At 50.7% G+C, this 25614-nt stretch overlaps 1 protein-coding gene across 1 annotated transcript in view; it reads right to left on the reverse strand.

Moving 5' to 3' along the window:
- Positions 1-24551, reverse strand: part of ITPKB (inositol-trisphosphate 3-kinase B) — an 86536-nt gene extending 61985 nt beyond the window's left edge. The window contains exons 1-2 of the mRNA XM_068153589.1: positions 24403-24551; positions 21618-22701 (exon numbers count right to left, since the gene is read on the reverse strand). Of these exons, the coding sequence (XP_068009690.1) occupies positions 21618-22538 (921 nt within the window). The 5' untranslated portion in view covers positions 22539-22701; positions 24403-24551. The remainder of the gene's footprint in view (positions 1-21617; positions 22702-24402) is intronic.
- Positions 24552-25614: the final 1063 nt, after the last annotated feature.

Raw genomic sequence — 25614 nt, forward strand, 5'->3', positions numbered from 1 at the left:
GAAATTGTGCCAAGGGAGGGTTAGGTTGGAGATAAGAAAAAAATTCTCTCCTGCAAGACTGATCAGGCATTGGAACAGGAGGCCCAGGGAGGTGCTGGAGTCCACTGGAGGTGTTCAAGAAACATGTGGACTGCAAGAAATGGTTTGATGGCCATAGTGGGCTTAGGTTAAAGGTTGGACTAAATGATCTTAGAGGTCTCTTCCAACCAAAACAATTCTGTGATTCATAGAATGGTTTGAGTTGGAAGGGACCTTAAAGATCATCTAGTTCCAACCCCCCTGCCATGGGTAGAGACACCTTCCACTAAACCAGGTTGCTCAAGGCCTCATCCAACCTGGCCTTGAACACAGGCAGGGAAAGGGCATCCACAGCAACCCTGGGCAACCTGCTCCAGTGTCTCACCACCCTCACTGGAAAGAATGTTTTCCTAATATCCAGTCAAAACCTACTCTCCTCAAGCTTCAATCCATTCCTTCTTGCCCTATCACTACAAGCCCTTATAGAATGTCCCTCCCCAGCTTTCTTGTGGCCCTCTTTGGGTACTGGAAGGCCACTATATGGTCTCTTCTTGGTTCTCCATGAAAATGAGAACTACAGTTCAAGGAGTCACCAAGCACTGTTCACTGGCCCTGGTTCCTGCAGTAGTAAAAGAAGACAGTAAGAGACCAGCAGACAGCAGCAAATAAACAGGTTCCAGTGAGATCAGATGGAACCACTGCTGCAAAATCAACCACTAAACCTCCACCCAGAGTCTCCCTTGCTCATCCAAAACCCATGGTGCCTTTTCAGGATCAGTGGTGACCCCAGGGAGGTGGCAGAAACCCCATCCCTGGAAGTTGGCCAGGCTGGGTGGGGCTCTGAGCAACCTGATCTACAGTGAGATATTCCTGCCCATGACAGGGAGTTGGAGATGGATGATCCTTGAGCTCCCTTTCAGCCCTGACAATTCTATGATTCTAAGCTCTGTGGCTTTTCATTACCCACTATAATATGAACATGTTGAAGAGCTTTAGGGAGATGATCTTCCAAGCTATTTTCTCTTTGGAGAACATATTCCTCAAACCCCAGAATGCCAGCTGTGCTGCTCTGGGGACCTTCATAGTATCATAGTATCAGTCAGGGTTGGAAGGGACCACAAGGATCATACAGATCCAACCCCCTGCCATGGGCAGGGACACCCCACACTAGATCAGCCTGGCCAGAGCCTCATCCAGCCTGGGCTTAAACACCTCCAGGGACAGGGCCTCAACCACCTCCCTGCACAACCCATTCCAGGGCTTCACCACTCTCATGGGGAAGAACTTCCTCCTCACATCTAGCCTGAATCTCCCCACCTCCAGCTTCATTCCATTCCCCCTAGTCCTAGCACTACCTGAGACCCTGAGCAGTCCCTCCCCAGCCTTCCTGTAGCCCCCTTCAGATACTGGAAGGCCGCAATGAGGTCACCTCGGAGCCTTCTCTTCTGCAGACTGTACAGCCCCAGCTCCTTCAGTCTGTCCTCACAGGAGAGGTGCTCCAGCCCTCTGCTCATCCTCCTGGCCCATCTCTGGACACCTTCCAGCACTTCCAGATCCCTCTTGTAATAGGGGCTCCAGAACTGGAGGCAGTACTCCAGGTGGGGTCTCCCCAGAGCTGAGTAGAGGGGGAGGATCACCTCCCTCCTTGAGTGCCACCACATTTTAAGTGTCTCCTGGGCCAAAGCTTCCTTCTCAAAGCTCTACTTGGTTCACCAAGCACGGACATGGAGTGGTAACAGCGAGCCTGTGTGTTGTAACGTGCCTGTTACGGTACAGCTGGCCCCCCTCTCTGAACCGACTTGCAGCTCAGCTCCCAAGCAAGTCACTTGATTGCAGAGTTATATGGAAAATGTTGCTGTTATGCAAGCCTCTGCCTTCTGCCAATAGCCAGTAAAGCTGCTTTCCTCCCTTCATTTTACATCCTGAAAATGCTCTGACATTGTTTGTTATGCCAGCAGCAGGTTTCAGCTGGTTTCCCAAAGACAGCTGCTCTCCATCGGCGCGAAGAACTCACAGCTCTCTCTAAGCTTGCCCCTGAAGAGAGAAAGAGCCCAGCAGAAAGGATGATACAGAATCACACAATGGTAGGGGTTGGAAGGGACTTCTGGAGGTCATCAAGTCCAACCCCCCTGCCAAGGCAGGACCACCTAAAGAAGGGGTGACCGTTTGAGGCTCAACCCTCGACAGAAGGGGTGCTGGGTTTAGGCTCTGCCTTTAAAATGGAGCTGCAGATCTCGAGCAGAAAAGTAATAAAATATGAATAAATCACTCCTGGGTGTAAAAAGGAAAACAGAAGACTATTCTCAGCAAATTCATTGGGTGAATATCTGGAATAGGAGGGGCTGTAGCATAACAATTATTTCCCTTTCCTCTTCTCTTCTGATCTCCAGCTGTTTCTTGCTTCGCTTGGGAGAGACAACGTGCTATGGCTGACCGTGGCTAAGTCTAACCAGCTGCTGCTCTCTCTGCTCCTCTCTCTCCTGGGCCAGGGGGTGGGGGGCAGTGGAATATCTTCCCTGGCCTTTTTGACCAGGGTGGGGTTTGTGTTGTTTGCTAAATGTCTGTATAATACTGCAACTGCTGTATCCTTTGTACATATTCATTGCACTCCATGGTAGAGTGTAGCTTGTGCTTGTAAACACAGCTTCACAGCATCACAGTATCACCAAGGCTGGAAGAGACCTCAAAGAAGCTTCCTTTGCTTCTAACTGAGTTAGTCTGGCAAAGTTAATGTTGGGGGGGGGGGAAACTTCAACCCACCACAGAAGGTCACACAGGAACATGTCCAGGCAGGTTTTGAATGTGTCCAGCGATGGAGATTCCCATCACCTCTCTGGGCAGCCTGTTCCAGCGCTCTGTTATCCTTAATGCTGCACACAGCCTTCAAAACTGCCCTCCTGATGCTGTCTCACTGAAGTTAACCCTGAAGATGGAGCTCCTGAGAGAAGTGTGCAGCCCATCAGCTGGAAATGGGATACACCCAATGTCCATGCCTTGACTTTGGGGATTAATGCCCTTTAAACATCTCATAGCACTGAAGACATGGCGCTGGTGAGGCCACATCTCAAATACCATGCTCAGTTTTGAGCCCCTCACTACAAGAAAGACATTGAGATGCTGGAGCAGGCCCAGAGAAGGCCAAGGAAGCTGGTGAAGGGTCTGGAGAACAGGGGTGGTGAGGAGTAGCTGAGGGAACTGGGGCTGTTTAGTTGTTTAGAGGAGGAGGCTGAGGGGAGACCTCCTTGCTCTCTACAACTCCCTGAAAGGAGGTTGGAGGGAAGTGGAGGTTGGTCTCTTCTTCCTAGTATCATGTGGTAGAACGAGAGGAAATGGCCTGGAATTCTGCCAGGGGAGGTTTAGGTTGGAGATTAGGAAAAATCTATTTCCTGCAAGAGTGGGCAGGCTGCCCAGGCAGGTGGTGGAGTCACCACCCCTGGAGGTGTTCAAGAAACCTGTGGCCATGGCACTTTGGGACATGGGATAATGGCCACAGTGGTGTTAGGTTGATGGTTGGACTTGATGATGGGAAAGGCCTCCAAGGCCAGTGTGAGCCTCCATGTACAGTTGATATGGTCCTTGTTCTTTGATGACCACCTGTAACTCTATCTGCACTCCTGCCTCCAGGTTTTGGCTGGGAGATGAGTTTGAATTTTGGTGGAGATGCAGGAGTAGAGGCTGCCCTGCAGTCCCAGGCCTCACACCACATGCAAACAGGAAGGCAGATTTTGCTTTAGTCGTGTATGGGCTTTTTGTTTTGACTGGGGCAGGGAGGGAAGAGCTGGCAGTGTCTGTTTGTTACAGCAAAGCTGAATCTGCTCACAGGCTCTGCCCTTCTGGCCTTTCTTTCCATCCAGACCACTTCTGGACCATGAGAAGCAGCTCTTTCAATAGACCATTTGTCTGCTGCTGCAGTTTTAGCTGGAGCTCTGCCTTGCTCTCCCAGCTCCCAGCTCTTGAAGGCAGGTGGCTGAGACTCTGGGCTGTCATTTCTAAACCAAAAGTACATTTCCAGCCTCCTGGCTTGCAGAAGAAAACAAAAGAATAAAAAGACTGAAAAATTCATAGACTCACAGACTTGCTTCACTTGGAAAAGACCTCTAAGATCATAGAGTCCAACCATGGCCATTAAGCCATGACCCAAAATGCCACATTCACACATTTCTTGAACAGCTCCAGGGAGGTGTTGATCCAAATGTGAGTAAAAGGCCCAGGAAGTAGGAAAACAAGCACTGCCAAAAAAAATACCCTGGAATATTTGGTGGGCTTTAAGGCAATCCTCAATGTTTTGGGGAGAGCTCACACTGGCAGTGTAAGAATAAATGCATGGTCAAGGGAGCTGCAGAGCTGGGACACACCTGCTGGCCTTGATCCCCTGTCCTGCTACAGGCACCACTGCAGGGGGATTCAGAGCCACCAAAAAAGGCAGCAGGGCTGTCCCACCTCCTGTTGCTTCCAGGGCCAGAACATCCCTTCACACCTCAACTCAATGACAAAAACATCCTTATCCCATCCACACCACTTCAGTTAGAGTGAGCAAGAAAAATGCTCAGAAACCTTCTTATTGCAGGCAAACCCCAGGATCTTATAGAATCATTGAATTGTTTGGGTTGGAAAAGACCTCTCTAAGATTACCCAGTCCAACCATCAACACCACCATGTCCCAGAGTGCCGTGTCCTCACCTTTCCTGAACAACTCCAGCAGAGCTAGGTGTGGGTAGATTCAGATGTTAGGAAGAAGTTCTCCCCCATGAGGGTGGTGAGAGACTGGCACAGGTTGCCCAGGGTGGTGGTGGAAGCCTCATCCCTGGAGGTTTTTAAGGCCAGGCTGGATGGGGCTCCAAGTAACCTGATCTAGTGTGCAGTGTCCCTGCCCATGGCAGGGGGGTTGGAACTGGATGATCCTTGAGGTCCCTTCCAACCCTGACAATTCTATGATGACTCCACCACCTCCCGTGGGCAGCCTGTTCCAATCCCTGACCACTCCTGCAGGAAAGAAACTGTTCCTAATATCCAACCTAAACCTCCCCTGGCACAATTTTAGGCCATTTCTTCTTGTTCTACCACATAATACAAGGGAGAAGAAACTGACTCCCACCTCACTACAACTTCCTTTCAGGAGTCATATAGAGCAATGAGGTCTCTCCTCAGCTTCCTAATTCTCCCTTTACCCTTCCCTCACCACGAATGGAAAAGATCTTCCCTATAGCTCCTGACCCAGAGAAGCTGCTGCTCAAAAGTTTGTCATCCCACACCACAGCATCTTTCTCTCTCTCTCTTTTCTACCCAACCCCTCCCAGGGTACAGAGGAAAGAGGTTCATAAGACACTCATAAATCTCAGTAAGTGCCAAGGATGGGCTTCAGCTGAGGAAACAGCACACCATGTTCCAAGCAGGCACAAAACACATCGTGGAACAGTGACCTCAGACAGAATGGGATCACACACAGAATCAACCAGGTTGGAAGAGACCTCCAAGATCATCAAGTCCAACCAATCACCCAAACCTATCTAATCAACTAGACCATGGCACTAAGTGCCTCACCCAGGCTTAGCTTAAACACCTCCAGGGACGTTGTGTGCTCCTCCTTCTCTGCCCAGGGCACCTCTGCAGCACGTTTTGGCTACACCAAACTAATTAGTAGCTGGATGCTGGTTTCCCTTTAATGAATCAATTGAATGAGACACCAGTCTGAGTGGCAGAGGTGTGGGGGGGTGAAAGTCTGCCATTCAGCTTCTCTGAAGATTTCTAGGTGAGATCTCAGAGCCCCAGGAGTTTGGGCTCTTTCTCTAAATGAGGTTCTGGAGAAGCTGTCAGTTATCTACAAAACCTACAGCTCTTATTCATTCCATACCACAGGTTTCAGTTTGAATCACAGCAACATGTGGTTGACCTCAGATTAAACTAAAGCACTCACTCCATGGCATTAGACTTAAAGCTTAGCCAGGGGAGGAGCTGGACAAGGCACAGGTGTTTTGACATCAGAGCTCAACCCAAAATCTAGGGGGGAGGAGATGCTCAGGGTGGGCTGAACACAGCTAAAGCCATGGGGCTGTAGAAAGAAAACTCCCAAATGGCTCATCTGGAGCCAAAGCCAAAGGAGTTTTTTTCATTTGGGGTTATGCAAGGTCTTAAAAAAAAACCCAAACCTTTCTTATTTTCTCCTTTCAATGTCTTTCAGCAGCGAGGTCAGCTTGGAAGGGAGAATAAACAAACAGACAGTGTCATTCGGAATCAAATCTCCATTTCAAGGGCTTGCAAAACATCAACAAACCATTCCCAAAACTGCAGGATTCATTCTGAAAGCAGCAGAATGACAGCACTGCTATTTTTAACACCCTTCTCTCTTCCCCCACCTCTGTATTTTATTTTCTTGCTAGGCCAGAGCTATTCAGAAAACGTGTTTGAATTTGTGAATCATTTTGACTCCCCCCTGCCACTTGCTGGAATACTTGCTCCCTGCCAAAAAGCTGTTTCTGCCAGCTCTAGCCAACTCCCACCGCTTTCTGCCCTGCCAGCATTTGTCTGGGCAGGGCTGGGGGTCTGGCTGCCCTGGGGGCACAGCACAGATGGTTCAGTGGAAGAGCAGGCCAGGTGGGCAAGCCCCAGCACCTCTTCAGGCAGTGATGGGCTCTGTGGCACAGAGCACAGTTTATAGTTTCATAGTTTCATAGTTTCATTCAGGGTTGGAAGGGACCACAAGGATCATCCAGTTCCAACCCCCCTGCCATGGGCAGGGACACCCCACACTAGATCAGCCTGGCCACAGCCTCATCCAGCCTGCTCTTAAACACCCCCAGGGACAGGGCCTTGACCACCTCCCTGGACAACCCATTCCAGGGTCTCAGCACTCTCATGGTGAAGAACCTCTTCCTCACATCTAGCCTGAATCTCTCCACCTCCAGCTTCATTCCATTCCCCCTAGTCCTATCACTACCTGAGATCCTGAGCAGTCCCTCCCCAGCCTTCCTGTAGCCCCCTTCAGATCCTGGAAGGCCACAATGAGGTCACCTCAGAGCCTTCTCTTCTCCAGACTGAACAGCCCCAACTCCTTCAGTCTGTCCTCATAGGAGAGGTGCTCCAGCCTTGTGGCCCTTCTCTGGACACGTTCCAGCACCTCCACATCCCTCCTGTAATAGGGGCTCCAGAACTGGACACAGTACTCCAGGTGGGGTCTCACCAGGGCTGAGTAGAGGGGGAGGATCACCTCCCTTGCCCTGCTGGCCACACTTCTCCTGATGCAGCCCAGGATCTGATTGGCTTTGCGGGCTGCAAGTGCACACTGAGAGCTCCTGTTGAGCTTTTTGTCCACCAGCACCCTCAAGTCTCTCCTCAGGGCTACTTTCCAGCCAGTCACTGCCCAGCCTGGATTTGTGCCCAACCCTTCACCGTGGCTGCCCTAATAAAGCCCTGAGCCACCCTCTTCTGAAACCAAAGAGGGAGTGGGGCTCAGATGAGAAGCCACCAAACGCAGGGAGTTCCTCATCAGGCTGCAGCTTCTGCATACCAGAGGAGAGCTTTCAGTTTTGGTTCTCTTGGGAAATCTTGCATTCAACAGCAGCCCCCTGAAGGTTAAGGGGGTGTCACCATGGGGCCTCAGAGCTGCCACCTATCAAGCTTACAAAACTTTTGGCTTTAGCTTGGATGGAAACATGGTGGCTCTGAGGCTTGCAGTGCCATACAGAGGTTTGATTCTTTGCAGCCTGGTAACTCACAGAACAATTTGTTCCTTTGCAATGCAAGTGTGTTACTGCTCTCATCTGCAAGTGGCTTTGCTCCTATCCTGAAACTTTCAGCAAGTGGAAGACTTGGATTTCTCTCTCTCAGTTCTCTTTCTCTCAGTCCTCACATCCAGCCTACCCTTAAGTCTTACATCCCTGACAGAATCTCTCCAACCTCCCCACCCAATTAAAATTCACTTCCAGGGCTGCTCACCTCCTATCTTCATTTCACATCTCAACAAAGACCCACCAAAGCCACTGCTGAAAGACTGCTTTTGGACTCTGTCATTTGGCCCCTCTGTAGCTCTTTCAGCCTCCCCACCTTGACAACTCCTGCTGAGGTGCAAGTCTAAGCTACTTGGCTTTTCTTTCAAGGCTGTAATTTATGCTGTTCCCATCACTTCTTATTTCAGTGCTGAAAGGTCAACTCCTGCATATGCTCAAGCATGAGAACAGACTACATTAAACAGGCACCTCTGAGTTTTCTCTCTTCTGGAAAGGTTTCCCATCCACAAGAACAAACCTAGGATCTGGAATTGCCTCTAAGATGCCCAAAAGCTCAAAGACTCAATATCAGAGCTAGTCAGGCTATGCAATATAGAAGCAGACTCATCACTGCCCCAGGGCCTGCTCAACATTACAGTCACTTAGAATCATAAAATCATAAGGTAGGAAAAGAGCTTTAAGATCATCAAGTTCAATCACAACCCAGCTACCATCACCACTAAACTATATCCTGAAGCACCATATCTGCACACTTCTTGAAGACTTCCAGGCCTGGGGACTCCACCACCTCCCTGGGCAGCCTGTTCCAATGCCTGACCACTCTTGGAATGAAGAAATTTTCCCTAACATCCAACCTAAACCTCCCCTGGCTCAGCTTCAGGGCACTTCCTCTCATTCTGTCTGAAGTCACTTGGCAATTGCTGTTCCAAGTGCCACTGCCTTCTGTGACCACAAGCCTTGCTTTCAAGGCACAGCTATTAATGACAGCCTAAGATTGCCCTAAGCAGCAAGAACAGGGGTGCAGCTGTGTACCAGGCTCAAGCAAGAGCAGGATGAGATGGTGGATCCATGGGTCAGCCATGTGCCCTTGTGGCCAAGAAGGCCAATGGGATCCTGGGGTGCATTAAGAGGAGTGTGTCCAGCAGATCAAGGGAGGCTCTCCTGCTCCTCTACTCTGCCCTGGTGAAACCTCACCTGGAATAGTGCATCCAGCTCTGGGCACTCCAGTTCAAGAGGGACAGGGATCTGCTGGAGAGAGTCCAATGGAATGCTATAGGGATGATTAAAAGTCTGGAGCACTGCCTTATGAGGAGAGGCTGAGAGGCTGCTTAGTCTGGAGAGGAGAAGACTGAGAGGGGATTTAATAAATGGTTATAAATATCTGAGGGCTGGGGGTCAGGAGGGAGGGGACAGGCTCTGCTCACTTGCACCCTGGGACAGGACAAGGGGCAATGGATATAAACTCCAGCACAGGAGGTTCCACCTCAACATGAGGAGGAACTTCTTCACTGTGAGGGTGACAGAGCACTGGAGCAGGCTGCCCAGAGAGGTTGTGGAGTCTCCTTCTCTGGAGACTTTCCATACCCATCTGGATGTGTTCCTGTGTGACCTGTGCTAGACTCCATGGTCCTGCTCTGGCAGGGCATTTGGACTCAATGACCTCTGGAGATCCCTTCCAACCCCTAACATCCTGTGCTCCTGTGATCTCAGAGGCCATCACAATGCCAGCAAGTAAGTGGTGCCTGCCTCTTGTCCTCCTTGTGCTGCCATATGACCAGCACCTACCTGGGCAGCAAACACTCCCCACTGTCCCATGCTCCCATCTCTAACTGCATCCAGAGGTGGAAATACCACTCTGGCACCTTTCATAGCCACTTTGTACAGGTGCTGAGGTGCATGAGGTGATGTTGAACTGGCCTCAGTGGAGCCAAACTGATGCTGTACAAGCATGGCTGGGGAAGAAGAAGAGAAAAAAAGGTAATTTGGCCCCATTCCAGAATTCAAAGAGATGTTTAGACCTGCAGGCACTGATCCAGGCTCATCTCTAATTATATCCCAAGCTTGGTTTTTCAAACCAGGTCTGCAGTCCTCAGCCAGGGCCACTTTGCAGTTATTATTTGAGCTGCTTGCCAATCTGTTGTTGGATTTTCCACTCAACATTATTAAGGGATTAAGTTGTTTGTCTCATCATCTGTTATCTGTCCTGTTGAGTTTCCTACAAAGAGACTTTAGCCAGGCCAGAACAGATAGAAGGAGAAAAAATAAACAAGGCCCAAACTCAACACTCTCAAGATACAATCACAGGTCAGGATTTGCCAGGTTTATTGTTTAAATTTATTGCTTTGGATATGTAAACTTTGCTGACTCCTTTAATCTGGAATGTATTAAAGAAAGCATTAAGCACTACAAGATGTCACTGGATTACATTGTCCTGATTCAGCTACAGCTGAGGAGGAAATATAGAAGAGGAGATCCTGCCCGAGTTATACATTTTCACACTTAGATCATCAATTGCCATAGAGAACAGAAAAACAAATGTAGCTGAGCCTGGAAAGAATGTTGCTAAAATTGGAGAAGCATTGAATGTGAGCAGCCTAGGGGTGCAATAACTTTGCCTGCAGCTTCACAAAACCCACCCCCAGAAAACACACCAAGGGAAGATTGCAGATGGGCCTCTCCAACCTCCAGCCTGCCAAAAAAGCAAACCTGACTTTTTGCTTCCCCTTCCTGCAGATGCAGGCTTGACTGGTCCCTGCAGAGCATTAAATATATATTACCCATAATAGCAACCATATTACATTTGGACATGGTGCTAATTCTTCCCCAACTGCTCTGCACCTTGCTTGGAGCAGGAGAACATCCCTGGATATCTAATGGGGCTTGCAGCTGCTGGCAAAGCAATTCCACCCTCAGGGTTCACTCAGTTCCCCCTCACTCCTGCCCCTTCTGGGTGCCCTGGGCTTCTCTCTTTTGAGGGGTACACCCAGGCTCCCTCACCCATTGTATTTAAGCACACAGCTAACAAAAACCAGTTTGAATGCACTCAGCTCAATGGGATAAAAGCTCTTCTGATGCCTTTCCAAAACCTGTGTCAAAGTACAACCGCAATGAGCAAGGCTCAGCAGTGAGCTGAAGGCCAGGCTTCACTCCTGCCCTTTCCACAAGCAGTAGGGATCAGAGACTGTTTAGTGAGAAATGGGGGGGGGGGGAAAGAATGGAAATAAGAAGGGAAAGGAAAGAAGGAAGGAAAGGAAAGCAGAAAGGAAAGGAAAGCAGAAAGGAAAGGAAAGCAGAAAGGAAAGGGGAAAGGAAAGGAAAGGAAAGGAAAGGAAAGGAAAGGAAAGGAAAGGAAAGGAAAGGAAAGGAAAGGAAAGGAAAGGAAAGGAAAGGAAAGGAAAGGAAAGGAAAGGAAAGGAAAGGAAAGGAAAGGAAAGGAAAGGAAAGGAAAGGAAAGGAAAGGAAAGGAAAGGAAAGGAAAGGAAAGGAAAGGAAAGGAAAGGAAAGGAAAGGAAAGGAAAGGAAAGGAAAGGAAAGGAAAGGAGAAAGGAGAGGAGAAAGGAGAGGAAAGGAGAAAGGAGAGGAAAGGAGAAAGGAGAGGAAAGAAGGAAGGAGAGGAAAGAAGAAAGGAGAGGAAAGAAGGAAGGAGAGGAAAGAAGAAGGGAAAGGAAAGAAGAAAGGAAAGGAAAGAAAAAAGGGAGGAAAGAAGAAAGGAAAGGAAAGAAGAAAGGAAGGAAAAGAAAGAAAATAATAAAAAATAATGAAAATAATAAGAAAGAATAAAAACTGAACCCTAAAATGCACTTTCCAAAAAGGCACTCTGGAGACTTTTCCTTTTACAAAACTCTTGTCCCCAGAGGCTCTGAAGCACTGTACCTATCCACAGGCAACCCCCCCTCCTGGGGACCGCATCCCTGAGTCCGTTTGGTGTTGGATTTACCACAAGATGTAACTGGATACGTGCTGGGGGGAACAAGACAAAGAAAAAGAACACATCAAGGACCAAATCTGCAGCATGCTCCTGCTGGCTTCAGGGGAGCTACAACAGCTTTTATCAGCATTTTATCTGACCCTAACAAAAGCAGCAAAATTGTTTAGCAAAGGAAGAGGGTTCTTTGATTCTATCTTGCTGCAGACAAATTGCCCAAGCAAGGGCAAAGGGACAGGAAGCAAAGGGGGAGGAGGAGGAGGTGATGCTGAAGGTAGGTGCTGCTACTGTTCAGCCTCAAGGTGCCAGATTTCTGACAACCCTTTCTGCAGGTGCTGATGGGGGGTGAAAGTTGGTTCTGCTCCCTACCAAGACATTGTGCTGGTTACTTCTGGTGTTGATTTATTGGTCTTCATTCAGGCAAACCCCAAAGCATTCCCGCTGAGGGGAGTTTTGTGACAGTGAAGCCTGCAGGTAGAAACCTCCCTCTGCTTCACACAGTCCAAGAGTCCTGCTTTGCAAAATCCCAAGTACAAAACTTAAAGACAAGGATGAAAACCCAGAAGCTATGGATGAAACCCTAAGCAAAACTCCCAGGAATTCAGTGAGGTCCACAGGCACAGGCACTCCAGAACCCAAATGTGTCTTTCAGGGAGATGAGGGATGCTTTACTATTACTTAAAACCACAATAATGCTGAATGTTAATGCAGTTCCTGTTCTGCAGGGTTGATCAGATAATGCACTCTATTGCCTGCAAGAAGCTGTAAGTGCTAAGCACTTGTTCTTGCTATAGAATGGAATGGAATGGAATGGAAATAGGAATAGAATAGAATAGAATAGAATAGAATAGAATAGAATAGAATAGAATAGAATAGAATAGAAATAGAATAGAATAGAATAGAAATAGAATAAACCAGGTTGGTAGAGACCTTTGAGATCATCCAGTCCAACCTATCCCCCAACACCATCTAATCAACTAAACCATGGCACCAAGCACCCCATCCAGTCTCTTCCTAAACACCTCCAGGGATGGTGACTCCACCACCTCCCTGGGCAGCCCAATCCAATGGCCAATCACTCTTTCTGTGAAGAACTTCTTCCTAACATCCAGCCTAATCCAGCCATGGCACTTTGGGACATGGTTGAATGGCCACAGTGATCTTAGGTCAGTGGTTGGACTCAATGATCTCAGAGGTCCTCTCCAACTGAAACAATTCTATGGAAACTCACCCATTTCTTCTCAAGGCTAAAATGTATGGTAACACTGAAATTAATCTCAGGAGAGCCTCCTTCTCTGGAGATACTCAAAACCCACCTGGATGTGCCCCTGTGTGATCTGCTCTAGGTGATCCTGCTCTGGCAGGGGCGTTGGACTGGATGGAGGCTACAAGGATGAGTAAGGGAACATCTGATCCTGTTGAGAAAAGGCTGAGAGACCTGTGGCTGTTTAGCCTGGAAAAGAGAAGACTGAGAGGAGATCTTACTAATGTTTACAAATCCCTGAAGGGTGGGTGTCAAGAGGGAGGTGCTCATCGCTTCTCAGTGGTGTCCTGTGACAGAACAAGGGGCAGTGGACACAAACTGCAACACAGGAAGTTCCTCCTCAACATGAGGAAAAAACCTCTGTACTGTAAGGATGATAGAGAATTGAAACAGGCTGCCCAGAGGGATTATGGAATCTCCTTGCCTGGAGACTTTCAAGACCCATCTGGATGCATTCCTGTGTGACCTGTCACAGGTGATCCTGCTTTGGTAGGTGGGCTGGACTCAATGGAGGGGACCTTTGGAGGTCCCTTCCAGCCCCTACCACTCTGTGATTCTATGAATGCTAACATTCAGTTTTCACTGGTGGTTAAATACTAAGATCTCTTTCTTAGGAAGCTTGGCTGGGCTTTGGTGGAAGAAAGCAGGTCAAATCTACCTACCACTATGAACAAAACTATCTCTAACAGTTACAGAAGGCAAATCTCATCTGAAGCAATATTTAACACCTTACATAGATGCCATTATTCCTCTAGTGAGTTAGAACAGATCCACAGGTAAAGAAAACAAGTAGCTCAGCACTGGCTTTCAGTCTTCTCAGTGCTCCAGTAGTATTTTCTTCTCATGCAAATCACAGAACCATAGAATGGTCCAGGCTGGAAAGGACCTCCAAAGATCATCCAGTCCAACCCCCTCTGCAGTCAGCAGGGACATCCTCAACTAGATCAGGTTGCCTAGAGCCCTGTTGAGCCTCACCTGGAATATCTCCAGGGAAGGGGCCTCAACCACCTCCCTGGGCAACCTCTTCCAGTGCTCCACTACCCTCATAGTAAAGAACTTGTTCCTAAATCCCAATCTAAATCTGCTCTGCTCTAGGTTGAAGCCATTGCCCCTCATCCTGTCACTGCAGGACTTTGTAAACAGTCTCTCTCCATCCTTCATGTAGGCCCCCTTAAGGTACTGGAAGGTTGCTATTAGGTCTCCCCAGAGCCTCCTCTTCTCCAGGCTGAAAAACCCCAGCTCCCTCAGCCTGTCCTTGTAGCAGAGGTGCTCAACCCCCTGATCATTTTCATGGCCTTTCTCTGGACCTGCTCCATCAAGTCCATGTCCCTCCTATATTGAGGGCTCCAGACCTGGATGCTGTACTCAAGGTGAGGCCTCACCAGAGCAGAGGAATGTAGCAGAGTCACACAGAATCTCTCCTAACACATTAGAGCAAGATTATGGAAAACCTGAGACAGGTCCTGACTGTAGTTTGATTACTTTTTGCCATTGCAAGGCCTTAAAAAGGTAGCCCAAGCTGTAACACTTCCACTGATCTGGGAACTTCAGTCTGTGGACACTCAGTGGAAGGGTCCAATCAGCCAAGCTCCTGGAATCCTGCAATTCCCATTGGAAGGGGAGGAATCTTTGCTGTTTCCAGAGCTGGGGACTCTGAGGATCACAGAAGCCTAGAGTGGTAGGGGATGGAAGGGACCTCTGGAGAGCACCGAGTCCAACCGCCCTGCCAAAGCAGGATCACCTAGGGCAGGTCACACAGAAACAGATCCAGATGGATCTTGAAAGTCTCCAGAGAACAAGACACCACAACCTCTCTAGGCATCATCCCTCTCAAGGATGATGGGCTTGATGTTTGTTCTTCCTCTACCTCAAAAATGCTTTTGGCTTTTCCCCCACTTTTTATGAATGCTTTCAGTGCAAAGTTGTTTGAGAAGCAAAACATGCAAGAGAGAGCAGCTGTGCTATCAAGTAAGTCCCTCTGTGAAAAATATCTGCTGTGTGCAGTGTAATTCCTGTGCTGTCAGTTGTGGAGACTGTGAGATGAGAAGAAACCCTTCCCAACAAGCTGAAAAGCACTGATGAAAGTGGACTTGAAATAGCACCACTTGTCTCTCAGCATCTTCACTTAGCCTCCGTGGGTGGGAGCCCAGAAAAAAAGCTGCTTATTCCCTGAGAAGGCCACATGGGTAGGTAGAAGTTAAACTATCAAACAGAGAGTGGTGCTTTCTGAACTCCCTGGAGTGCACAGTCTCCATCCACAAAGAGCCTGAAGCTCTGCCCAACCTGCTAGGCAGCAGAGAGTCCTGACCTTGTGCCAGCAAATGAAACACACCGTGCTGTCAGGTCTGCTGAGAGTGGTGCTCTGAGCATGGAAACACACAGAATCACTGAATGAGAGGGGCTGGAAGGGACCTCTGGAGACCATCTAATCCTGTCAGAGCAGGCTCACCTAGAGCAGGTTGCACAGGACAGTGTCCAGGAGAGTTTTGAATGACTGCAGAGACAGAAGCTCCACCACCTGTCTGCACAGCCTGTTCTAGCCTGTTCTTCAAAGTAAAGAAGTTCCCTTCTCATGTTTAGATGGAACTTCCCATGTGCAGCACAGAGGTATCCACCTCATTATCCTCTTCCTCACAGTCTTCCCACAGCAGGATTAAGGCAGGTCCATCCTTTCCATAGAGAGGCTTACTTGACAGCACAGCTGCTCTCTCTTGCATGTTTTGTTTCTCAAACAATTTTGTTTTGAAACATTCCTAAAAAGTGGGGGAAAGCCAAAAGCATTTTTGAGGTAGAAGAAGAACAAACACTAAGACCATCACCCTTGAGAGGGATGATGCCCAGAGAAGTTGTGAAGTCTCCTCTGGAGACTTTCAAGAGCCATCTGCTGGATGTTTTTCTGTGTGACCCACCCTGGGGAATCCTGCTTTGGCAGGGTGCTTGGACTCAATGATCTCCAGAGGTCCCTTCCAACCCCTGCCATTCTGTGATTCCATGATCCTCAGAGTCCCCAGTTCTGGAAACAGCAAAGTTTCCTCCCCTTCTGATGAGAATTTCAAGACCCATCTGGATGTGTTCCTGGGTAAGCAGCTTACTCGGTGTGCTAAGCACCTTCCCCAGGCAATGATCCACGTTACTGGAGTAACAGTCTCCCTTCAGAGCAAACAATCAGGCCTCATACTCTAGATACTATATTAAAACTATATGGGTGGTGGTACCACTCACAAGCTCATAGGCTTAGGAGCTTTTAAGAGGAACACAGTGGGAGGAAGGAGTAAAACACACACACACTGTCAGGGTAAGGATACACATCCACAGGGCTTGCATGCATCCCCAGAGCCCTGCGGTCATGGTTTCTGTTACACAGAGACTTCCTGATCGGGGTGACAGCTAGGAAAGGGAATGAAAGCATATTTCATCTGATGGATTTTCATAGGAACAAATCAGGAGAGCTGGGAAATCTCAAAGGGAAATAAGCAAGGGTCCCACAGGCCCTTGGCTGACACTAACCCTATCTAAACTTGGCTGCTTCCAGCAGCAGGTTGCAGCCATCATCCATCCATTTTATAAATGGCCTCTCAGCTGCAATGCCATTAGCTGTTTTTTTTCCCCAAAAGCTCTTGCCATTCTGCACAGGTTTAGGGAAGTCTCTTATTCTGAGCAAGCTGCTGTGCATGTAGAAAGGAGCAGAGGTTTCACAACACACCCAGAGCCTCCCGACTGCTCTTCCGCCATACATCCTCCTGTGACCACAGCGGCTAGGGAAAAGCCAGGAAAACTGCAGTGCCTTGCTTTGGTTTGCCAGGAGGGTGGTTTTTATCCCCCTGACAAGTCATTTTTCTACAGCAAGCACTTGCACAATTCCTGCCTTTTCCCCCACTCATCTATTGTTTCATCTTTGGTTCCAAGGAATTGACAAACTCTGGGATTTAGGGCAGTGGCTATGATGAGCCACCGCAGTCACTGCTATTGGAGTATCTTTTGCTTTGAGGGGCTCAGATGGCTTCCAAAGCTTGAGTCCAAGCACCCTGCTGCTGAGTACAGCTTGGGCTGTCAGCTCTCCCAGGGAACTCCAGAAACAGCAGAACTCAGAGACTCCTGTTTCCCCACTGGAGTCAGAGGGAGTTCACAGCTACAGCAGGGCCTGTTCTGGGTATGAACTCCGCCTTCGAAGCCAGGTCCCAGTCACAGAATCATAAAACTGTTTGGGTTTAAAGAGATCTCTAAGATCACCAAGTCCAATCTTCAAACTAAGACCACCATGGCCATTAAACCATGTCCCAAAGTGGCATATCCACGTGTTTCTTGAGCACATCCAGGCACAGTGACTCCACCACCTCCCTGGGCAGTCTGTTCCAGTGCCTGACCACTCTTGTAAGGAAAAAAAAATTGCCTAATATTCAACCTAAACCTTCCCTGGCACAGTTTCAGGCCATTTCCTCTGGTTGATTCACCTGATACAAGACAGAAGAGATTGACCTCCACCTCACTACAGTCTCAGGCTACTTGTGCTACTTGGAGCCTGGGACAGAGAGCACCTTCTCACTCCCCTACACATGACAGACAATGATCTCAAGTTGCACAAGGGGAGGTTTAGGTTGAATATTTGTAGAAATGTTTGCCCTGAAAGGGTTTTCAAACACTGGAACAGGCTCCCCAAGGAGGTGATGGACTCCCCATCCTTGGAGGTGTTTAAAACATGCAGAGATGTGGTGCTGAGGGATGTGGTTTAGCACCAGACTTGGCAGAGTTAGAGATGGGTTGGACTCAATGACCTTAGAGGTCTTTTCCAACTGCAACAATTCTACGGTCCTGTGACTCCATCCAACCCTTCCATCCCTCAGCACAAGACCTGCCATGATGGAGAGAGGTGCCTTTCAGCTGCCACCTTGTGCCCTTGGCTTGGGCAGAGGTGTTCAGAGGCACCTGCTTCTGCCCCAAACTGCCTGTGCCAGTGTCGGTCGGGGTGTGCAGCCAGTGCTGCCCCGTGGCACTGTCAAACCGCAGCGTCCCCATCCCAGCACGCTGCCTGGACAGGCTGTCCCTCCCACACAGTCTGAGAAGTGTAATTGCTTAAGTGCCTTTGAAACCTTGCAAGCATAAACAAACAAGCCTGGGGTTTCTCCTGCAGCAGCCCACAGCCCAGGCAAAGCCACAGCTGCAAAAGCCCTTACATGGAGGTTTACTCAGACCTTAAGCGGGCTTGCAATTGCAGGCACGATCACAGAATCATAGAACTATTTTGTTTGGAAAAGACCTCTAAGGGCATCAAGTCCAACAGCAGAGCATGAAATGGCTCCTACTGTCACTGCACTTCAGAAGTCAGGGTCACTGTACCCCAGTTACAACCCACTAGGCACCACAGCACTCCATGGACAGGCAAGGGTACTAAGTAAACTGTTTCAACAAACAAAGGTAGAGCCTCTGTCAGCCACTGAGCTGCTCCAGGTCACAGTGTCCAAAAATCTGGCCACACTCTCCCTTTCCCTTTCCTGGGGCAACATCATTTTCTTACTGGCCAATTTGCAGGCCTGACCACAAATGAAGTTTCTCACTTGAAGTACAAATGGAGGAAGTGTGTGTGCCAGGCAGAGGGATGTGCCTGCTCCCTGCGAACACCACAGGGAACTACCAAAGACAGCTGGACATGCCTGAAAGATTTGCTAAGCCAGATAGCCTCCAGCAAGGAAGGACAGAAGCAAGCCTGGGGTTCATCAAATCTGTAAGTAAGCTATGTGAGATGCAGACCACATCTCCAGCAAGAACTCCTTTCCTGTTGCTCACCATTGCCTGTCCTCCAGGTACCAAAGCTGTCCCAGGCCAGCAGTCCCCAGTGCAGACAGACAGGGTTCTCTGCCTGCTTCACATTTATCTACTCAACCCAGAGGCACGATCACAGAGCTATTTTGTTTGGAAAAGACCTCTAAGATCATCAAGTCCAACAATCAACCTAAGACCACCATGGCCATTAAACCATGTCACACAGTGCCATGTCATAGAATCACAGATTCACAGAAGGGTTTGTGTTGGAAGGGACCTTAAAGATCATCTAGTTCAGACACACAGAGCATGGGCAGGGACACCTTCACCAGACCAGGTTGCTCAAGGACACCTCCAAGGAAGGGGCATCCAAAACCTGTTCTATTGTCTCACCACCCTCACTGGAAAGAATGTCTTCCTAACATCCAGTCTACCTTCCTCCACCTTAAATACATTCTCTCTTGTCTTATCACTAAATATCCACACATTTCTTGAACACCTCCAGGGATGGGGACTCCACCACCCCCTTGGGCAGCCTATTCCAACACCTGACAATTCTTTCAGGAAAGGCATTTTTCCTGATCTCCAACCTAAACCTCTCCTGCCACAATTTCAGGCCATTGCCTCTCATTCTATCACCTGATATGAGAGAGGAGAGACTGTCCCCCACCTCACTCCGACCTCCTTTCAGGGAGGTGTAGACAGCAAGGAGGTCTCCCCTCAGCCTCCTCTTCTCCAGACTAAACAATGATGATGGTTTCTGTCAGCTGAGGTCTCCCAGGACACATTCTGACGGAAAAAGCACGAGTTGTGGAGAGAGCTTCTCACACATAGTCTGGAAATGAGTTGTGTAACGAGGGACAACGTGCCTCGTTAAGAGGAAATAGTGAGTTCATGAGAACACATCAGTGTGCAACCCGAGACCGCTTCGGTAGCTGCCTTCTGCTCTCATTATGGATTTAAAAGACGATGCCAATCAGCACACATGTCAGCTGTTATTTCTATGAATCAGCTTTGAATTACTGGGCATTTGCACACCATCCTGCTGAGAAGTTGACTAGCACCTGCCAAAGCCAGTGATCAGCCCTACATGGGACCTGTGGAGCCCAGTGGAAAGTATCGTCGTAAAGTCGCCCTGCTGAGACAACTCCAGTACCGAAACGCAAAATCAAGTGCATCTCCTCAAGCTGCCCAGCACATTTTGGACCAGATTTTCAGCTTGGTTAATTTGGAGCAATCCCACTGGGCCCAGCAAAGTTCCTCTGATCTTAGGCATGCTCTGAACTTGCTCTCCTCCAGGCCTTTTGGCAATACAAATGAGCCCTGCCTGTTCGCTACTAAGCCACCAGCCTCGCTGAGCTCGCTGGGGGCCACAGAAAGCTGTGCAGAGTCAGCTGGAGGCTGCAGGAAGCTTTCCACAAGAGCATCAGGCACGATTTTGCCAATCAGCAAACTGTTTTCAGCAGCACATCAGTGGGATCTGGCACTAGGAACAGTCATTAGCATGGAGAATAGAGCAGAGATTACTACAGCTCATGCACACAAACCCAGCAGAATTTAATCAGCAGAGGGATTGTAGCAGTTCCCAAAGGGAGAAAGCTGATTCATCAGCTGAGAGCCCCCAAACACAAAGCTGTCTGCAAACATGATGAGCCACAGACTCATAGCTTCATTAGCTGTGCTTTTACTCAAGTACTCCTCCATCCTGAGCAGGACTGAGCCCAAGTTCTTCCGACAGGACAAAACAAGCAGCAAAACAAAGATATTTATTTCAGCCTGCTGACTGCTCTACAAACCACAGCCTGTCAGCTCTTCAGGAGTTTGATACCTCCACTTTACTTGGATGTTTCCTCATGCTGGTTTCCCTGCTGTCATTGAGCTTAGCAAGAGTTTCTCTACCCTGTGCCTAGGGAAAGTTAAGCACAGTGAGCCACATCACTTCAAGCCGATGGGCCTTTATCAAACTCCTTAAAATTAAGGTGCCACTGGGTTCTCCTGAGCTTTTCAGTGTAAGGCTGCAGTGCTGAGCTCAAATCAATGTAGTGTCTCACATCTGGATGAAGGGAGAGGTTGGAAAAACCTCGTGCTGGACACCCTGCACTGGGGTGAAGTGGCTCAGAGCCCTTTGGATAAATGGTGTGGGAGCTGAAAGTAAAGCACCCTTTGTATGGAGCATTCAGACATGGAACAAACTCCCCGAGCGATGCAAGAAATCCCAGGAGTGTCTGCCCTGGGAGAGCACCTCAGAGCCCTCCTCTCTGAGGAGACCTTTCTGCTCTAAGGGTAATACAACCCTGACCCCTTCTCCCACCTGAAGCATCCCAACCAGCCCCACAGCTAAGAAAGATCAGGAAAGGAATTAACTTCTTACTCTCACATGTAAGATACTTCACCTGCAAAGAAAAGTTTTATTCAGAAAGGGAATTACCAGAAATTCTAGAGATCTTTTGCCTCCATGTGAAAGGCCTACAGACACTCCAGTGAAGGCCATCAGTATGAATTTTAACAATTGGCCCACACAGTTTGAACTCCAAGGAGGAAATAAATTATCCCTTAGGCTCATGGAAATCATGGGAAACCTCCAGCACCCAAGAAATCTGTCCTGAGGAAAAGCTGAGGCTTGTAATCACATGTCAGCAGAAGCTTGCAGTCCATGGGTGCACGTCAAGCATGAGGCTTTGCAGTGCCAGGGAAGCTCTACAAGGACCATGCACAGTGGGATGCTCTCCCCTGCTAGCAGGGGGATTCAGACTAGGAACAGGGATCAGCTTTTCAGGTGAGGGAAAGCAAGCACCATCGAGTAAACAGAAAGATCCCCTGCAGACCTGTGCTGCGACAGACATCTCCCTACCCTCCCACTGCAGCTGTGCCTTGGAGCAGAGGTGCTGCCAACCTTGCCCCACCCCCTCAAGGCCGGTGCAAGACTCACCACTCGGGGCTTCTGCTGGTCCAGGGTCTGCAGGAAGGCTGGTGTCTGGTCCAGAGTGCGCTCAGGGTCGCTGGAGATGTCCTCCTCAGACTCCTCCCAGGACGAGGAGAAGCCAGTGGAAGAGGCTGAGGACGATGACAGCTTCCGGACGGGCAGGCTGCCGGGGGGCACGGCGCCCGCCTCCTCCTCCGGGCCCCCCAGGTCCGTGACAATAACGGCAGGGATGCTCCCACTGATGGCTGGGTGCTGCCTCTCAAGTTCTGTGGGGGCCACCACCACCTCACCTCGCTGTGGTGCAGGCTCTGACGGCTCCTGGGGAGTGCTGTCCTCCATCACCCCCATAGCTGGAACTATCGTTACCACTGGACTCCTTGACAGGTCTGCAGTGTTTGGACAGATCTGCACCCCAGCAACACTGGGGGCCTCACTCTTCCTGTAGGCTCGTGGCTGGGGTCCAGTTCCAAGTGCCACCATCTGCACTGTGGGGCTGGTGGACCGGGGCCGGGATGGACGGGGGCTGCGTGGTGGCTGGGCGGCAGAGCTGTGTGCCTGGATGTGCGCCTCGAAGAGCCCCACTTTCTGGTTCACCTGGACATTGTGCAGCTCTCGCTGAAGCTGCCGTGGCGAGGTGGGTCCTGGCTGCCCCTCTTCACCTCGGCTGCCTCGTCGCCCTCCGGGGCTGCCTGGCTGCCCTGGGGGCTCCTCAAGCGGGGGGAAGAGGAAAGCGGGGCCACGGCGCGGGGAGCTGGGGGGCCCGGGGGCCGAGCTGAAGACAGGGAGAGAGCGACAGCTGCCGGCTGTCTCCGGGCCCCTGGGCAGCCCTTGTCTGGGAGGAGGCGGTGTCTTGCTCCCACCGCTTGTCACCTCGCTGTTGCTATTCATCATCACCAAGCTATTGAGCGCATAGCAGTACACGGCCATAGTAGTCAGCCGGGGTGCACAGGGGGGCCGCTGCCGCTGCCACCTCGGCGCTCAGGCTCCGCGGGGCTGCAGAGGGTCTCTCCACACCAGGACCAGCAGCATCGCTGGGAGGCAGCAGGGGAGCTGGGCTGGCCCAGGCCCACAGCTCCATAAAATGGGATAGCTGGAGAAAGAGAGAGAGAAAGAGAGAAAAGGGGTGAGAATACCTCTTCACTCTCCCCCTCCAGACTCACCCTCCAGCTGTGCGCACAGCTGGCCAGTCTCTTCCCTTCCTGTGTGCCCTTTGCAGTCCCTGCACACATCTGCATGCACACCCAGTGTGCCCCTTCTGGGGACATGAGCCAGCCTGGCTGTCAGAACCAAGAGGAAAACAGATTTGGGGCTGTTTCTCTTCCTTCCTGCCTTCTCTGTCCCCTCTCCAGGTTGCCTGTCAATGAGGCTGCAGCAGTGGTGATGCCCAAGAGCACACACAGTCAGCCACCATTCCCACAACAGAGTTAGGGTGATGTGGTCAACTGGCATGAGCTGCAAGCTGGCAGCTTTCAAGTTTTGGCCCCAAAAGCTGACATTTTTCGAAGGATGAGCTAAAACTCCAAACATCTCAAATTTGCCACAGAATCACAGTATCAACCAGAGACCTTGGAAGAGACCTCCAAGATCACCAAGTCCAACTGATCACCCACCTTCCAGCTTTTAGCACCTATGGACTGAGATCAAATCTTGGTCTGTTCAATGACAGACTTGAAGGCCTCCTGCTTGCACATTTTGGTATGGTATGAGACCACGTCTGCACTACCCTGCTAACTCACCACAGGCAACACCACGGCTTTGCACATCTTCACACACGCCCTGCCTCACTGTGCCTCCCCTGTGCACATCTGCCTGCTGGGGTACCAACCGCTGCAACCAGCTCCAAGTCAGAGCCCAGACCCCACAAAGATGGTTGGGGCTTGATGATCTTCAGAAGTCTCTTCCAACCCCTAACGTCCTGTGAGCCTGTGAGACGCACAATGCTCTCTGACATGTTCTGTGTGTACATGTGTGAGGGAGACTCTGCTTTTGGAAGAGGCTGGCTGTGACACTCTGCACTTCAGCGTGCCTTCCCTCATGTCTGCTTGTCCCATGCGGCGCTGGAGGTGCGAGCCCCATCCTGGGGCACAGGAACCCACGAGAGAGATCTACACAAACATGCTGCCTACACGAGGGTGCAGGTTTGTTTACACACACGCATGCCAGCTCTGGATGTGGGCGTGCATGTCTTTGGGAGAACTCTGGAAGAACTTGCATGCCCCTGTGCCTCCCCCTCTGCGAGCTCCTGGCAGGTAAATGCCCACACCTCTAAGCACAGCCCCCAGTGACCGCGGAATCAAAAGGCTCTCCATTCCTTCAGGCACTTCTTGGAGTCACCGTGAGGCTCAGCAGAGCCCAAGCATCCCCTCTTTTGTATGGACCCCAGCGCTGCAGCACTCCCAGCGCTCTGGCTGGGGTGTGCATGTGAATGCTGGCACAAGCAGCTCAGACAGATTTTGGGTGCGGGACAGGCTGCCTGGGGCCAGTGCTGGGTGTGTGACAGGTTGCTCGGGGCCAGGGCTGGGTGCCCAACGGGCGGCTTGGGGTCAGACTTTAGGTGAGGGGCTGCGTGGGGGCAGCGCCGGGTGCGGGACAGGCTGCTTGGGACCAAGTTTTGGGTGCGGGATAGGCAGCTTGGGGCCAGCGCTGGGTGTGGGACAGCCCGCTCGATCTCGGGGCAGCACCCAGCCCACTTGGCCGGCCCACACCTCGCCCCTTCCTGCCCCGCTCGGGGGGCGAGTACCGCGACTGAGGACTCGGCCGCGTCCCCCTCCCCGCCTCCTCCGCCACTTACCTGGCAGCAGGCGCGGTGCCCACCCTCAGTGCCCGTCGCCCGGCAGCGCCCGGCGGCGCCGGCGGCCACAAGGCGCAGCAGGAACCATCTCCGCGGGCGCGGAGCACGGCCGGGAGTCCCGCTCTCCCCTAAAGCGGATCCTGAGCGGCTTTCCCTCACCCCGCGGGGGTGGATGGGGGGAGAGGAGGGGGAGAGAGCTCTCCCCACCTCCGCGCTTCGGGCGGCGGAGGCTGCGCGGGAAGCTCCGCGCTCCGGCCCCGGCACCCGCTCCGGTGCGGCTGGAAAGGCGGAGAGGGCAGGAGGAGGAGGAGAAAGAGGAGGAGAGGGAGAGGAGCGGCGAGAAGGAGGAGGAGGAGAGCGGAGGGAGGGGGTAGGAGAGCAGGAAGGAAGTTGTGAGCCTGTCTGGGGTTGAACTCAGCGGAACAAGTTTCTTTTTTTTCTTTTTTTTTTTAAGCAGCTCTGCGCTGCTCGGCTGGAGGGAAACAGTGAGGGGGGAGAAAAAAGTTTCCATTGTTAACTAAGAAAAAAGAAAAGAGCACACAGAAGCCCCAAAAACAACAAACCAAACAAAACCAACCCCACACTACCGCCGCGTTTTGGCCGCCGTAGGTTAAAGCCACACGAAACCATTTTCCACCCGGGGTCCCATCGGGTGGCACAGCTCTCCGGTACAACCCCGGGCCGGCGGGGACGGGGACAGCCTCTCGCTTTATCACCACATCACAGCCACCCCTATGTCTGCCGGCTTTGGTGCTCTTCCCCTGAGGGCAAAGCAGAGATGCCTGCAGCCCCTGGGAGCGCGGAGCTAAAGGCCACCCACATCCCCGTGCGATTGGCTCGAAGGCATGGACTGGCACAGCACAGGCAGTCCAGCCAGGGAGATGTGGTGCTTGGGGAGCTATGGCTTAGTGGTGGCCTTGGTAGAGTAGGGTTAATAATCTGACCCGATGATCTTGAAAGTCTTTTCCAGCCTAAATGCTTCTGCTATTCAATGATTCCGGGTGGCACCCACGCATTGGTCATTCACAACCAGACCACTGCTGGTGCAAAATCCTCCTGCCTGGGTTTGGTGGCTTTGGGTGGGAACATCCCACAGAGGAGATGATGATTCCCACGTCCTCAGATGCCAAACAGAAGGGTCATCACACCAACTCGATGTACCATTGCCCAAGGTTTAGGCAGGGCTGTAATGTGTCCAGGGCACTGTCCTTT

This window comes from Melanerpes formicivorus, unplaced genomic scaffold (genome assembly GCF_026170545.1).
Source record: "Melanerpes formicivorus ecotype bairdi unplaced genomic scaffold, bMelFor1.0.p_v2 SCAF_26, whole genome shotgun sequence".
In the NCBI taxonomy this organism is placed as follows: Eukaryota; Metazoa; Chordata; class Aves; order Piciformes; family Picidae; genus Melanerpes; species Melanerpes formicivorus.